This window comes from Gracilinanus agilis, chromosome 3, assembly GCF_016433145.1.
Source record: "Gracilinanus agilis isolate LMUSP501 chromosome 3, AgileGrace, whole genome shotgun sequence".
Classification (NCBI taxonomy): Eukaryota; Metazoa; Chordata; class Mammalia; order Didelphimorphia; family Didelphidae; genus Gracilinanus; species Gracilinanus agilis.
This window is the reverse complement of record NC_058132.1, coordinates 74066807-74082148: the sequence shown is the minus strand read 5'-3', so window position 1 is coordinate 74082148 and position 15342 is coordinate 74066807. Positions and strand designations below refer to the sequence as shown.

Genomic DNA, 15342 nt, shown 5'->3' with positions numbered 1-15342 from the left:
GAATTAGCTTACCTAGATCTTATTGGAGTATTTGAAAAAAATAGTGTTATTTTTGTAGAAAAATTTGAGAGATACAGGAAAAATGATTGTACAATTGGATAGATTTAGAAATGGCTTCCCAGACTCAAAGAATAGTCACCAACTGGGTCTACTTGGTAGGAAAGCTTCAGCTCAGTGCTCTAGAGATATGTACTTCGTTTATGTACTTGTACTGTTTAACATTTTTGTCAATGATTAGATAAGGGCATGTTTGATTACAGTGCTTCCTTTACTGTGGCCCCAAGGGACAGCTTTAATTATCTAAGATTTGGAGTAAACAGAATGCAGAAAGTCACAGAACAACCAAGGTCAGGGAAATGCTTCCTTATTCCACCAGAAATGACCCCATCTAACCATTTTACCCACAGGATGAGAGAGACGCCTTCATGGTGGCTGACCTGGGGGCTCTGGTTGAGCAGCATCAGATATTCCAGCATGCCTTACCCAGAGTGACCCCCTTCTTTGCTGTGAAGTGCAACAATAGCCCCAGTGTCTTACAGGTACTGGCCAATCTGGGCACTGGCTTTGACTGTGCCAGTAAGGTGAGTTCCAAGGAGGTCCCATATCTACATAAACCTGGGAGTGGAGGTGGTGCATGATGGGAAGGCAAGAGATTCATGAGGGCGAGAAGGAAAAAGTTCTTGGGAAAACTGAGCATCTCTGGATTGAACAGAGTATCTGAGGGCAAAGGCAAACTATAAAAGAACTCAAGAGGCTGAAAGGAAATCAGAATGTGGGTGACATGCTTACACATGAAGGGGGGCCACATCTTTCCTTTCTTTTTCCCATTGGTAATGCCTCCAGTAGAGTCTAAGGGTATGGGCTAGGGAAGATTTGAAAACATGAACAAGAGGAATATTTGTGTATATGTGTTTTTGGACTAGGAGGAACTGAGAACATTTTGGCCATATCCTCTTTTCCTCTCCTCCCTGCCCTCCCAAAGTCCTTAGGAGTTCTCATCTAGGGAGCTTTAAATTCATCAATCCTCCTCCAGTAATACCTCAAAGTTTCTTCTAAGGGATTAGTGTTTTCTAAATGGAGTGGCAAGGAATGGGGTAGGAAATGGAGTATGACCCAAATTTCCAGAAGGTCAAGGCGATATCCAGTTCTTTTTCCCTGGGCTTTCCAAGACCCTTGGAGACTTGAACTAGGGATGGCATGCTCCATTGAGTTCTAAAGAGTCCCCCAGGTTAAGGATGTGAAAGGGAGTGGCCCCTGGAGGGATGAATTCTGCTGTGTTGCCATTAGGGGGAGCTGGAGCAGGTTCTGAGGATGGGAGTTGCCCCTACCCGCATCATCTATGCCAATACATGTAAGCAGATCTCTCACATTCAATATGCTGCCAGCCATGGGGTCCAGCTGATGACTTTTGACTGTGAGGATGAGATTGCCAAGATTGCCAAGTTTCACCCCAATGCCAGGTAAGGATGGCAGAAGAACCCTTACTGTTAGCATCAGGTGTTGGTCGATGGTTTCATGGGACAGACAGGGATGTTCTGAACCCAAAGTCTAGGTAGACCTGAAGAACAGGGGACAGATAACAGGGAGAAACTTTCCTTATCAGATTCAGCTTCCTCATTTTTAAAATGGAGATAATAATCTCATTTACCTCACAGGGTTATTGTAACAATTAAATGAGATAACACATGGAAAGTGTTTTTCAAACCTCAAAGCTTTATAGATAAATGCTAGTTATTTTGTTATTATCGTTAATAATAAATAAATGAGTGAAGATGACAGATAAAAAGTATAAGTGCATAAGCACTGAAGGTTAGGGAGATTTAGGGGGCAAGAGGTAGATGAATATTATAAGACATTCATAATGTACATCATTAGGGAGACCAAATCATAGGTAACAGGCAGAGATCTGCTATAGGTTCCATGGACCGACCATGGAATACAATTAATAACAGGTAAAATACCAGGAGGTCCCACGCCATGAATAGCAAAGTATATTGGAAAGCGACCAGCAAAGGTCTTAGAGAAAGGAGACAGAGGATAAAAGCAGGGGGTAGATAGGGGAAGATGAAACAATGACCTAGATCCTGAGGTATGAGGTGGGGGCTTGGTACTAGGGGAAGAAGTCAAAGAATAGTTCTTTTTTCCATGTTAAAGAAAGCTTACTTTAGTTATTTTTACCAAGTACATGTAATAACAAATTTCCACATAAGTTTCCAAAGTTATATGATCAAACTTATCTCCCTCCCCCCCTTCACTTCCCCCTCCCAGTGCTGGCAGGCAATTCAATCTGGGTAATACATATATTATCATGCAAAACATATTTCCATATTGTTCATTTTTATAAGTGAGTAATCTTATAAAATCCAAACCCCAAAACATAAACTCAAATAAACAAGTGAAAATTGCATGCTTTCATATGCCGTTCAACTCCAACAGTTTTTTCTCTGGAGATGGATAGCATTCTTTGTCCTAAGTCCCTCAGAACTGTTCTGGATCATTGTATTGCCGAGTAGCTAAGTCTATCACAGTTGATCTTCCCACAATATGGCTGTTACTATGTATAATGTTTTCCTGGTTCTGCTTATTTCTCTCTGCATCAGCCTCTCTTCAACTGATGGATATGCCTTTAATTTCCAATTCTTTGTCACCACAAAAAGAGCAGCCCTAAATATTTTTGTACAAGTAGGTCTTTCCCATTTTTAAAAATCTCTTTGGGATACAGACTTAGTAGTGGTATCAACTGGGTCAAAGGGTGTACATCATTTTATAGCCCTTTGGACATAATTTCAAATTGCCCTCCAGAATCATTGGATCAGTGCACAACTCCATCAGCAATGGAGTAGTGTCCCAATTTTGTTATATGCCCTCCAACATTTATCATTTTTCTTCACTATCATATTGGCCAATCTGATATGTGTGAGGTGGTTCCTCAGCATTGCTTTAATTTGCATTTCTCTAATCAAGAGTGATTTGGAACCTTTCTTTATGATTATTTATAGATTTGATTTCTTCATTTGAAAACTGCTTTTTCATATCCTTTGACCATTTGTCAATGTCTTGCATTTTTATAGTTTTGATTTAGCTCTTTAAGTATTTGAGAAATGAGACCTTTATCAGAGAAATTTGTTGTAAAAAGTTCTCCCCAGTTTGTTGTTTCCCTTCTAATCATGGTTACATTGGTTTTAGGTGCACACAAACTTTTTAATTTAATATAATCAAATTATTTATTTTATATTTTGTAATGATCATAAATTTTTCCCTCTTGCCCAGACCTGACAGGTAAACTATTCTATGTTCCTCTAATTTATTTACTTTTTCTAGCTTTTTTTAGTTGCATGCCCAATTCATTGATGTGTGTTTTCTCTATTTTATTGACATAAGCATTCAGAGATATAAATTTCCCCCTGAATACCGCTTGGGCTGTGTCCCATAAATTTTGATATGTTGTCTTCTCATTGTCAATCTCTTTAATGAAATTAGAGATTGTTTCTATGATTTGTTCTTTGATCTTTTTAAGAATTCGATTTAAAAAAAGAATTAGATTAGTTTGCAATTAATTTTAACTTGCCTTTCCATGAACTGTTATTGATTATAATTTTTATTATATTATGATCTGAAAAGGATGCATTCATATTTCTGCCTTTCTGCATTTGTTTAGGAAGTTTTTATGCCCTAGTACACGATTGATATATGTATACGTACCACATGCTGCTGAACAGAAGGTGTATTCCTTTTTATCCCCATTCAATTTTCTCCAGATACCTATTAAATCTAACTTTTCTAAAATTTAATTCACTTCCTTTCTTTCTTTCTTGTTTATTTCTTAGTTAGATTTCTCTAGTTCTGATAGGGGAATGTTGAGGTCCTTCACTAATACAGGTTTGCTATTTATTTCCTCCTTAAACTCCTTTAATTTCTCCTTAAAGTATTTGGAAGCTATATCATTTGGTGCATATCTATTAAGTACTGATATTACTTCATTGTCTATGCTACTTTTTATCACGGTGTAATTTCTTCTTTATCTCTTTTAATCAGATCTATTTTTGTTTTTGCTTTGTCTAGGGTTATGATTGCTACTGCTGCTATTTTTTAATCTCAGTTGAAGCTCAATAAATTCTGCTCCATTACCTTACTTTTGCTCTATGTGTGTCTACTTGTCTCAAATGTGTTTCTTGTAAACAACATATTGGATTCTGCTTTTTAATCCACTCTGCTGTCTGCTTCCATTTCTTGGTTAAGCTCATCCCATTTCCATTCAAAGTCATGATTACCATCTATGTATTATCCTCCATCTTGCTTTCTCCTTTTAATTATGTCCTTCCTCCTTTCACTCTGTTCCTCCATACAAGTGTTTTGCTTTTAATTACCTCCTCCATTCCCCTCCCTTATGTCATAAATAAAAATTAATCTTTGAGACTTTATAATAAATTTATAAGTATTTATTAGTAAAGAGAAAGAAAAAGAGAATTAAGATTTCTAGTCTTTCTATCTTAAAGTAAGATCTGGTCCTGGATTCAGCCCAGTGTGGTTCCCTCTATGTAGCTGTTTGCCAGAAAGATAAGAACTTCTAGGACAGCTCAAGAGAGAGACAGACCAGAGAGAGGAATGAGACCCAAGTGGCCCAGTAAGTTTCCTGAACTGGCTTTTCAAATATCCCTTTCAGCCCTTTCCCTAGATCCTTCCAGATCTTTTGATTGGCCTATGGCTTCTAAACATCCTATTTCCTGGCCTCCTGGCCTCCATGGCACCATGTAGACATGTGACTCTGTGACTCCTCTGTCCTTCCTATGGAGAGAATCTTCTGGGATAGGACTGGGTTAGAGCTTCCCCAGATTTTTAATTCACACACATATTTCTCCCTTCCCCACTGCCACCCTTCTTATTCCCCTCCTACTTCTCTATAGAATAAGACAGGACTCTATTCACCATTATTCCCTCTCTGTTATTCCCCATTTGGGCCAATTCCAATGAGAGTAAGGTTTAAGTATTGCCCATTATCACCTGCATCCTAGTTTCCCCCCCATGCCTCTTTATGTGATACAATTTATGCCATTTTTACCTCTTTCTTCCCTCTTCTTTCAGTGCAATTGTTTTCTTTACCCCTTGGTTGTTAGGCTTCCCCCCCCCCATATCATCCTAAACAGCTTACTACCACTACCTCTATGTATGTATTACTCTACCATGATAATGATAAAAATTTTAAGAGTTACAAATTATCATCTTTCCATATAAGAACATAAAAAATTTGACTTTATTGAGTTCCTTAAATTTTTTCTATTTCTTGTTTACCTTTTTATCCTTTATTTGAATTTTGAATTTGGACATCAAATTTTCTGTTTGGGACTGGTCTTTTTTTTCAGAAGGCTTAGAAGTCTTCTATTTTATTAAACGGCATTTTCCCCCTTAAAGAATATAATTGTTTTTGGTGGGTAGGTGATTCTTGGTTGTAAACCCAGTTTCCTTGCTTTCTGGAATATCATATTCCAAGCCTTCTGATTCTTTAATATAGAAGCTGCCAGATCCTATGTAATCCTGACTAGGGGTCTATGATATTTGAATTGTTTCTTTCTGGCCACTTGCAATATTTTATCCTTGGCCTAGGAGCTCTTGAACTTGGCTATAATATTCCTGGGAGTCATAATTTGAGGATTTATTACAGAAGGTGATCTATGGATTCTTTCAATTTCTATTTTACCATCCTGTTCAAGGATATCAGGGCAGTTTTCTTTGATAATTTCTTGTAATATGTCTAGATTTTTCTTTTATCATGACTTTCAGATAGTCCAATAATTCTTAAATTGTCTATTCTGGATTTATTTTCCAGGTCAGTTGTTTTTTCAATGAGGTATTTCATATTTTCTTCCATTTTTTCAGTCTTTTGATTTGATTTTTATCATTTCTTGCTGTCTCATGAAGTCATTAACTTTTATTTGGTAAATTCATATTTTTAAAGAATTATTTTATTCCATGACTTTTGATCCTCCTTTTCCATTTGATCAATTCTACTTTTCATGGAACTTTTCTTCAATGGATTTTGTGCTTGTTTTCCCACTTAACCAGTTTTGCTTTTTAAGTTGCTATTTTCTTTTGGCATTATTTTCATTTCTTTTTCCCATTTTTCTTCCACCTCTCTTATTTGATGTTTTAAATCCCTTTTTGAGTTCATCTAGTACATGAGACCAATTCTCATTTTTATTTGAAACTTTGCCTGTGACTGCTTTGATCTGACTTCCTCCTACTGAATCAATGCCTTGCTCTTTTTCTCCATGGAAATTGTCTATGGTTAGGTGTTTCTTTTGCTGTTTGATCATTTCCCCAGCCATTTTTTTTGCCTGTGGACTAGGAAAATTGATGATTCAGTCTCTTCTGCTGATGATTTGTAGTACTCAAAAGTGCTGCAAGGCTAGCAGCTTCACTGTAGGCTTGAAAGGGCCAATCACTATAGACTTCAGGGCCTTCCTAAGGACTTGTGCCAGGGCTTCAGGATTCAAGGGGTGGGTGTGGGGTATGGTGTGTTCTGCTGTTGGTTTAAGCAGGGTCCTGGGGTCTTGAAGTTGGCTTGTGTTGAGGTTCAGAACCTGGGTGGCCTGCACTTCTCTGTGAATAGTTTTCCTTCCAGTTTCACCTTATCCCATGAAAATAGACTCTTTGCATATCTTTCAAATAGCTTTCTCACTTCATCCTCTTGTTGGTTCTGTGATTGCAGTTATTTTGAGGTGCTATTTTAAGGTTGATAGAAGATTCTCAGAGCAATTCCAGCTTTCACTGCTGCTAAGCTGCCACCTTGGTTCTGGCTTCCTACCCCCACCCCCAAGAAAAAGTTAAACAATGGTTCTTAGAAGTTGAGCATAAGATCTGGGAAGGATCACTAGCAAGGCTGACTCATAGGAGTCTATGAAATGAGGAAAAGTAAAGATGGAGTGGAAGTGGAACAAGGAATAGAGATGTCTAGGAGAGAATCTAGGAGCCACAGCATTATAATTCTGGAGAAGTAGTGAAAGTCATTAGAAAGAGCACCAACCTTAGATTAAGACTTAAATTCAAATTCTCTAACACTAGTTATATGACTTTGGCTAAGTTGCTTCACTCCTATATAAAATGGGGATAATATTTGTACTACCTATCTTAGTAAACCTAATAAGGCATGAGAGAAATGTGGGCCGTTATTTCTTGGCAGATTGGTCCTCAGACTCTGGACCCAGGACAGTGAGAGCCTGTTTCCCTTGAGTGCCAAGTTTGGGGCTCCCTTGGACCAATGTGGCCATCTGTTGACCCTTGCCAAGGACTTGGGAGTGACTGTAGTTGGAGCCTGGTGAGTCTGCCTTTAGAGACTCTTACTTCTCCCTGGGTGCTGGAAGAGGAAGAACCAGAAGGCCTGGGTACAAACCTGGGCTCTTCTATGACTTATTGGGTCAATGACCTTGGCCTTTGACCCTGGGCAAATCCCTTTCCTTCTCTGGGTTTCAGTTTCTACCCTGTAAGCTAAAGGCAATGATCTCTGTCTTGTTTTCCTTCCAGAGATTTTGTGAGAGTTTGTAAATCATAAAGGTTTTGTAGACAGAAAAGCATTTCTAAGCTGTTTATGCTTCTGTGTGTCTCCATATGTATATATTTGTTTCTATGTGGGAACGTTTCTATCCTTATGTGTGTACAAGCACATATGTCTTCACACTTGCATCTGTACACTTCCTCAACACTAATGGTGTGCTTGGTTTCACTCAGTTTCCACGTGGGTTCTGGCTGTCAGACACCACAGAGCTTCAACAAGGCCATCGCAGATGCCCGGCATGTGTTTGACCTGGGTCTCCAGATTGGGCACCCAATGAGCCTCCTGGATATTGGAGGGGGTTTCCCAGGCACAAAGAACTTCGCACCTACATTTGAAGAGGTGAGGAGCCAAGATCCAAAGCTGCAGGGGGAAGGCAAGAAAAGGCTGCTTAGGACGGGGAGTGGGCGCTACCAATGGAAGTGAAAGAAATATATTCCTTGTTCTGATCTTAGCACTTCATTAAAATTTTTTTACAGATGATCCCTTAAAAATATGCATCCTTTAAAAAACCTAGAGGTCTTGCTTAGAAATTCGGTTCAGTTAGAGACAATGGTCATCTTTAACAACATATATTTCATTCTTCACCTATAGACTGGCATTTTCTTCCAAAAGGAAGGAAGATTATTTGTGAGTCCTCTGAAATCACTGGTGATCATTGTATCTATAAAAATTTCCAGATTGTTCAGTGATTTTCTCCTTTACCTTCTTTTTTATAAATTACTTTATAAATATTTAATATTTGTTTAATACAAATATATTTATATTATATATGTATTCAAAATTATTCTTCCTTTTATAAATTATTCTCCTGTTTTGGCATGCTTCTCTTGGCATTAGTTCATATAAGTCTTCCTATATATATTCCTTCATATGTATATTCCTATATAAGTTTCTCTAAACTCTTCATATTTATGGGTTATAATGCAATGACATCCATTACTTTTGTGCACCACAATTTGCTTAGTTATTCCTCAATCAATGGGCACCAACTTTCCTTCCACTTCTTCTCCCTTCATTTTCCTATGATTTCCTGAAGGAAATGAGACCATAAGTTAGAAATGATGATTAGAAAAGAGAAGAAATTCCTTAGAAACAATCTGGACTTTTGGTTCAGTCCTGCAGCCTAAAAAATGAGAAAAGCAAAAGCAGAGATTTCTTTTAGAAAGCATCCCCAGAGAAAATGTAACATAACAGAAAATAGAATCAATTCTATTCAATCTATTTATGCCCTTCTCAAAATCCCTAAATGACCACTATCATTTGTATTTTTTATTTTCTCCTTTTAATAATAATAGTAACATTTAAAATTCTATTTTCTCCAATTACATGTAAAAACAATTTTAACATTTAAATTTTTTTTGAGTTTCAAATTCTCTTTCTCTCTCCCTCCCTTCATCTCTACTTAAGAGAATAAGTAATTTGGTATAGGTTATACACATGTAATCATTGAAAACATATTTCCCTATTAGTCATATTGGGAAAGAAAACCTGCTGAAAAAAAAAGGAAAAAAGTGTTACAATGTATGCTTTGATCTGTTTTTGGCTCCATCAGTTCTTTTTCTTGGAGGTAGACAGCATTTTTCATCATAAATCTTTCAGAATTGTCTTGGATCATTGTATTGCTAATTAGCCAAGTCATTTAGAATTGATCATTGCACAATGTTGCTACTACTGTACACAATGTTTTTTCCTCTTTCTGCTTATTTCACCTTGCACCAGTTCATATCAGTCTTTCCAAGTTTTTCTGATTACATCTTGCACATAAATCTTATAGCACAAAAGCATCCCATCATAATCTAATCTCATACCATAATTTATTCAGCTATTACCCGATTAATGAACATCACCTCGATTTCCAATTCTTTGTCACCACAAAAAGAACTGCTAAAAATATTTTTGTACCTATAGGTCCTTCTCTCTTTCTTTTTTTTTTGTCTCTTTGGGGTACAGACCTAGTAGTGGTATTGCTGGGTCAAAGAGTATGCAGGATTTTATAGCCTTTTGAGCATAATTTTAAATTGTTTGCTCTCTAGAATGTTTGAATTGGTTCACAATTCCCTCAACAATGCCTTAGTGCTGTATTGGCAAAGGTGTGGCACACATGCCCCAGTGTGCTGGAGGGGGCTGCTCCATTTCCCCTCTCCACCTTGCCTAAGGACATTTTTTTGCATGACCTGCTCCTCTGTCCAGCCGCCCAGTGAGAACACTTCCTCCTTCCACTCTCTGAGGTAATGTGAAGGACTCACAAGCAGCTAGAAGGTACAGTTTGGGCACATGATCTCTAAAATGTTTGCCAATGCTGCCTTAGTGTCTCATTTTGTCCTGCATCCCCTCTAACATTTAATTCCTCTTTTCTGTTACATTAATCTATCTTACAGATATGAGGTTGTACCTCAGAGTTGTTTTAATTTGAATTTTTCTAATCAATAGTGATTGAAAATATTTTTCCTATGACTATAAATAGCATTGATTTCTTCACCTGAAAACTGCCTGTATATATCCCTTGACTGACCATTTATTATTTGAGAAATGACTTCTATTCTTATACATTTGAATGAGTTCTGTAATGCAGGATTTATGCAAGATTTCTTGCATTTGCAATATTATCCTAGGCAATCCTGTCAGCTAGCAGAATGGAAGTTCTCTATATATTTGAAAATGAGAGGGGCAGCTGGGTAGCTCAGTGGAGTGAGAGTCAGGCCTAGAGACAGGAGGTCCTGGGTTCAAACCTGGCCTCAGCCACTTCCCAGCTGTGTGACCCTGGGCAAGTCACTTGACCCCCATTGCCCACCCTTACCAATCTTCCACCTATGAGACAATACACCGAAGTACAAGGGTAAAAAAAAAAAAAAGAAAAAAAGAAAAGAAAAAAAAAAAGAAAATGAGGCCTTTATCAGAAAGAAAAAAAAAACTTGATCTAAAGTTTTCAAAGTTATGATTACTATCTGTATATTTCTCTTTATTCTATTTCCTCCCTGTTTGTCCTGGTGTTTCCTTTCATCTTATCCATCTTCAGAAGTATTTTGCTTTTCCCTTTTCATATATCTTTCTCCTTCTACTTTCTTATAGAGTAAGATAGATTTCTATATCCAACTGACTGTGTATATTATTCCCTGTTCAAGCCAATTCTGAAGAGAGTAAGGTTCAAGTGCTTCTCCCCACCCCAGGTTTGTTATCTTCCCCTCCATTGTAAAAACTCTTTTATACCTCTTTTAGGTGAAATAGTTTATGGAATATTACCTCTCCCTTTCCTCTTCTTACAGTACATCCCTCTTTCTCACTCCTTAATTTTATTTTATTAGATACCATCCCATAATGGTCAGTTCACACCCATGCTCTATATCTATGTATATCCCTTCCAATTGTCCTAATAATGATAAAGTTCTTAGAAGTTATAAGTATCACCTTCCCATATAGGAATGTAAATAGTTTAATCTTATTGAATTCCTTAAAAGATTTTTCTTTCCTGTTTACCTTCTTGTGTTTCTCATCAGTCTTAGATTTGAAAGTCAAATTTTCTATTTAGCTCTGGTCTTTCCAAGGAATGTTTGGAAGTCCTCTATTTTGCCGAAAGCCTGCTTTTTCCCCCTTTGAAAGATCACACTCAGGTTTCCTGGGTAGGTGATTCTTAGTTGTAATCCTGGTTCCTTTGACCTCTGGAGTATCATATTTTAAGTTCTTTGATCTTTCAATATAGAAGCCATTAAATTTTGTGTTATCCTGATGGTGGCTCCTCAAGATTTGAATTTTTTCTTTTTGGCTGCTTGCCATATTTTCTCCGTGACCTGGAGTTCTTTAATTTGGCTATAATATTCCTAAGAGTTTTTATTTTGTAATCTCTTTCAATTGGTGAGTGGTGGAGTCTTTCAATGTCTATTTTACCCACTAGTTCTAGTGTATCAGAGGAGTTTTTGTTGAGAATTTCTTGAAAGATGATGTCTGAGCTCTTTTTTTTATTATGACTTTTAGGTAGTCTAATAATTCTTAAATTATCTCTACTATATCTGTTTTCTAGGTCACTTTTTTCAATGAGATATTTCACATTTTCTTCTATTTTCTCATTCTTTTGATTTTGTTCCATTGTTTCTTGATGTCTCATGGAGCTTGCATTTACCCAATTCTAATTTTTGAGGCATGATTTTCATGAGTGAGCTTTTGTACCTCCTTTTACATTTGGGCAATTCTACTTTTTAAGAACTTCTTTTCTTCAGTGAATTTTTGTACATTTTCCCCCCATGTGGCCAATTCTGATTTTTTACAAGAAGTTCTTTTCAATTGATTTTTGTGTCTCTTTTACCATTTGACCTATTCTGTTTTTAAAGTTCTCTTCATTGAATATTTGTACATCTTTTTTTCCACTTGGCCAATTCTGCTCTTTAAAGAGTTCTTTTCTTTAGTGGCTTTTGGTCCCCTTTTTAAAAAACCATTTTGAGTATTCTGTTTTTAATTTTTATTAATTTATTTTTTTAAAAAACCCTTACCTTTCATCTTGGAATCAACACTGTGTATCGGTTCCAAGGCAAGGTAGAAGAATGGTAAGGCCTAGGCAATAGGATTTAAGTGACTTGACCAGGGTTACACAGCTGGGAAGTATCTGAGGCCAGATTTGAACCTAGGACCTCCTATCTCTAAATCCACTGAGCTACCCAGCTGCCCCTATTCTGTTTTTTTTAAGTACTATCTTCTTCAGTATTTTTGTTCCTCCTTTACCAAACTGTCAACTGTTTTTTTCATGATTTTCTTATATCATTCTCATTTCTTTTCCCAATGTTTCTTTACTTATATTTGATTTTAAAATTCTTTCTGAGTGTTTCCCAGGAATTCTTCTTGAGACTGAAAACAATTTACGTTTCTCCTTTATAGAGATCCTGCTCTATAACCAGAGACTAATCTGAGTGGCCTGGGTGGTCGTCAGATGTAAAGAATGAAACAGTTTGGAAGCACAGCTTGTTAGCTCATAATGCTCTGAGATATACTGGAGTCACCACTTTATTATAAAGGAAATTAAAGATCCCTTCCCCCCAAAAGCCCAAGAAAGTTTCCCACAGTTACAGAGAGCAGTATTTTTACTATAATCAAAACAAAAGCCTTAGAAGTCTCCAAGTGTAGATAAAAAACTATGCTAAACTATCAACTATATGTGTTATCTTTAAGTGGAGCCAGGGACATCTCGTTAGGCCAGAAAGCCCCTGAACTTCTCAGCCTTGATGGTATTAAAACAATTTTTTGAGCCTCATTATTTTACTTTAATTCTGGGCAAAATGCCCTGCCAAGGGTTCGACCTTGGCCGTACCAGCCATCTGTACTCTCGGTCAAAGGAGAACAGTGTTATCCCCCCTCCTACTGGATTGCTGAGAGCCCACATCTTTTTCAATAAGACTATAATGCATTTTGAAGGAAGGTGAGAATTATGAAAGGAATCAAAAGAGGAATCTCATATTTTTATCTTAGATATCCCACTCCGTCTCGACCCTGATAGAGAGAAACGATCAATACATGGCTCTGCCGGTCTGTATTAATCTTTTGAGGGGGTCCAGATAAAAATATCTACTTGAGATTCTAATTTCTCTTAATAGCTCCCAACACTCCTTGAGGTTTTGGAAGTTTTATCTTCTTTAGAGTTTGTATTTTGATCTTTCCTATCACCATAACTTTGTATGTCCAGGTTCTTCTTTTGTTTTTTGCTCATTTTCCCAGCCTCTTTCTTGGAAAAAAAAAGTTAAAGTTGGACTTTGATCAGTACTGTCTCAAGTTTCAGATTTTCTGTACAACTGTGTTGCAAGACTGTATCCTGGGTTAGCCTAGGAACAGCATAACAGAGTCCTGCACCTAGTACCAGCAAAGGGAACCCTGTAATTTCCTTCTGACCAGTTATACAACCCTTTACCATCTGTGACTTGAGAGTTCTGGAAGCCACTGATACTAATTCAGTTAGTCCCAAGGCCTGCCAGTGTCTTGCCACCTGCCCCAACCCAATCCCTGCTTGATTGTGCTTCACTCTCACCCCAGTGTGACAGACCTTCCCTACAAATCTTTTAAGTTGTATTGGATTAGAAAATTGTTTCACCCAGTCTTTTGTTGTTTCTGCTGCTTCAGAATTCATTTTGAGGCATTATTTTAAAGTTGTTTGGAGGGAAATTTGGGAAAGTTCAGGCAAACCTCTGCCTTTTCTTCACCATTAGGGCTCTGCCTTAAAGTTCTCCCATTCATATTTTTTAAAATCCTAGTTCTACTTCTTAAAAGTTATGCAGCCTTGGACAAATCACTTTTTCTCTCTAGGCCCCAATTTCTTGATCTATAAAATGTGGCAGATGGACTAAATTATCTCTGAAGGCTTGGCCAAGTCTAAAGCTATGATTCTAAACCAATCTTGACCCAGTTTCCTTGTCTATGAAGTGAAAGGATTAAATTACAGTATCTTTAGGGTCCCTTCCAATTCTAAATTTTATGATGCTTACTCCATCCTGTCACTTTATAGCTGGGGAACTTGAAGCCCAATGTAACATAGAAATTAATGTTTATGCTGAAATTATCACTTAGGTTTCATAACTCTGGTGGTAGAACTCTTTCCCTGGACCATGAGTATGATTTCTATTTTATATATGAGATCAGTGTGAGGATGGGGGGCATTGTTCTCTAAAGACCAAAATGGACCAAATAAGAAATAGATAACATTTTGAGGTGTAACATAGATCATTTTTATTATGTTAAATTCAAAACTATTTGTATAAACCAAACCAAATGCAACCAAGGTTAAAAGGGGAAACAAGTTATTATTTGCTTTAAAATAATATATCCAATTAAATATTTAAACAAATAAATAAATAATTTAATTAAATAAATACTTGTTAAAGTTTAAAAAAATAAAGACCAAGATGTCATTAGACACAATAAATTAAAAGTAGTGGACTTTCACCATCTCTGGGAGAGAGAAGGCACATACAGAAACCTAGCAAAGATGGCATTTAAGTGAGGAAAACCATGTCTCCCAAGCAACACATAGCTCTACATTGCAGGACTTACTGTCCTTGGTCTTTCCAGGTATAATGTGGCCTGGCTCTTACATGGGGTCTCTGGGAGTTTACTCAGTGGTGCTGATTCCCTAAAAAAGTCTCTTGTCCTAAAGAAGCCCAAAGTTGCACCAGGGTTCAGCTAGGATAGCACAAGTGCTGGAGTGGAGATAACTAAGGGTTCCAGTCAGTCGTATATTGCTCCCCTCAGTGAAGCTCTGATAAGGCAGCATATATTAGGGGGCTGGTGGTTCTCTCTGCCCTGGCTGTAACTCCCCGGTAGCCGGGGTTATCAGTAGTTGTGGGGTAGAAGATGGTCTCTGAATGGAAGAAGCAAAATAACGAGACTAAAATTTGAGGGCCTCCTTCCAAGAGGAAAGGGTGGTTTGGGCTGCCTCTAGAAGAACATCTTGTCCTGAATTGGCTGTAAATCCAACATATTGGAAGCTGTATTCTATTTTTTTATTATTTATAAAGTTAATGGGCTGTCTCTAGAAGAACATATTGTCCTGAATTGGCTGTAAATCCAACATATTGGAAACTGTATTCTATCTTTTTATTATTTATAAAGTTAATGTTGTTTATTTAATTAGACCATAGACCCCAATTACTTGATTGACCACTTCGTCAGTCTTAAACTCTTTAAACACTAGAAGCAGTTACATGGAAATGAGCCAAGGGAACATAATCCCTGTGTAGCCTCAGTTATTTCTCTGTCCTCAAACATGTTCTCTCTGTTTTCTATTTGCCCTCAACTGTTTATCTTTCTTCCCATTTTATCTG

General features: G+C 37.2%; 1 protein-coding gene across 1 annotated transcript in view; it reads left to right on the top strand.

The window, feature by feature from the left end:
* LOC123241058 (antizyme inhibitor 2-like) overlaps positions 1-15342 on the top strand; it is a 39476-nt gene that overhangs the window by 2538 nt on the left and 21596 nt on the right. Inside the window, exons 3-6 of the mRNA XM_044668768.1 lie at positions 408-581; positions 1288-1460; positions 7178-7312; positions 7723-7888. Coding sequence (XP_044524703.1) covers positions 408-581; positions 1288-1460; positions 7178-7312; positions 7723-7888 — 648 coding nt within the window. The remainder of the gene's footprint in view (positions 1-407; positions 582-1287; positions 1461-7177; positions 7313-7722; positions 7889-15342) is intronic.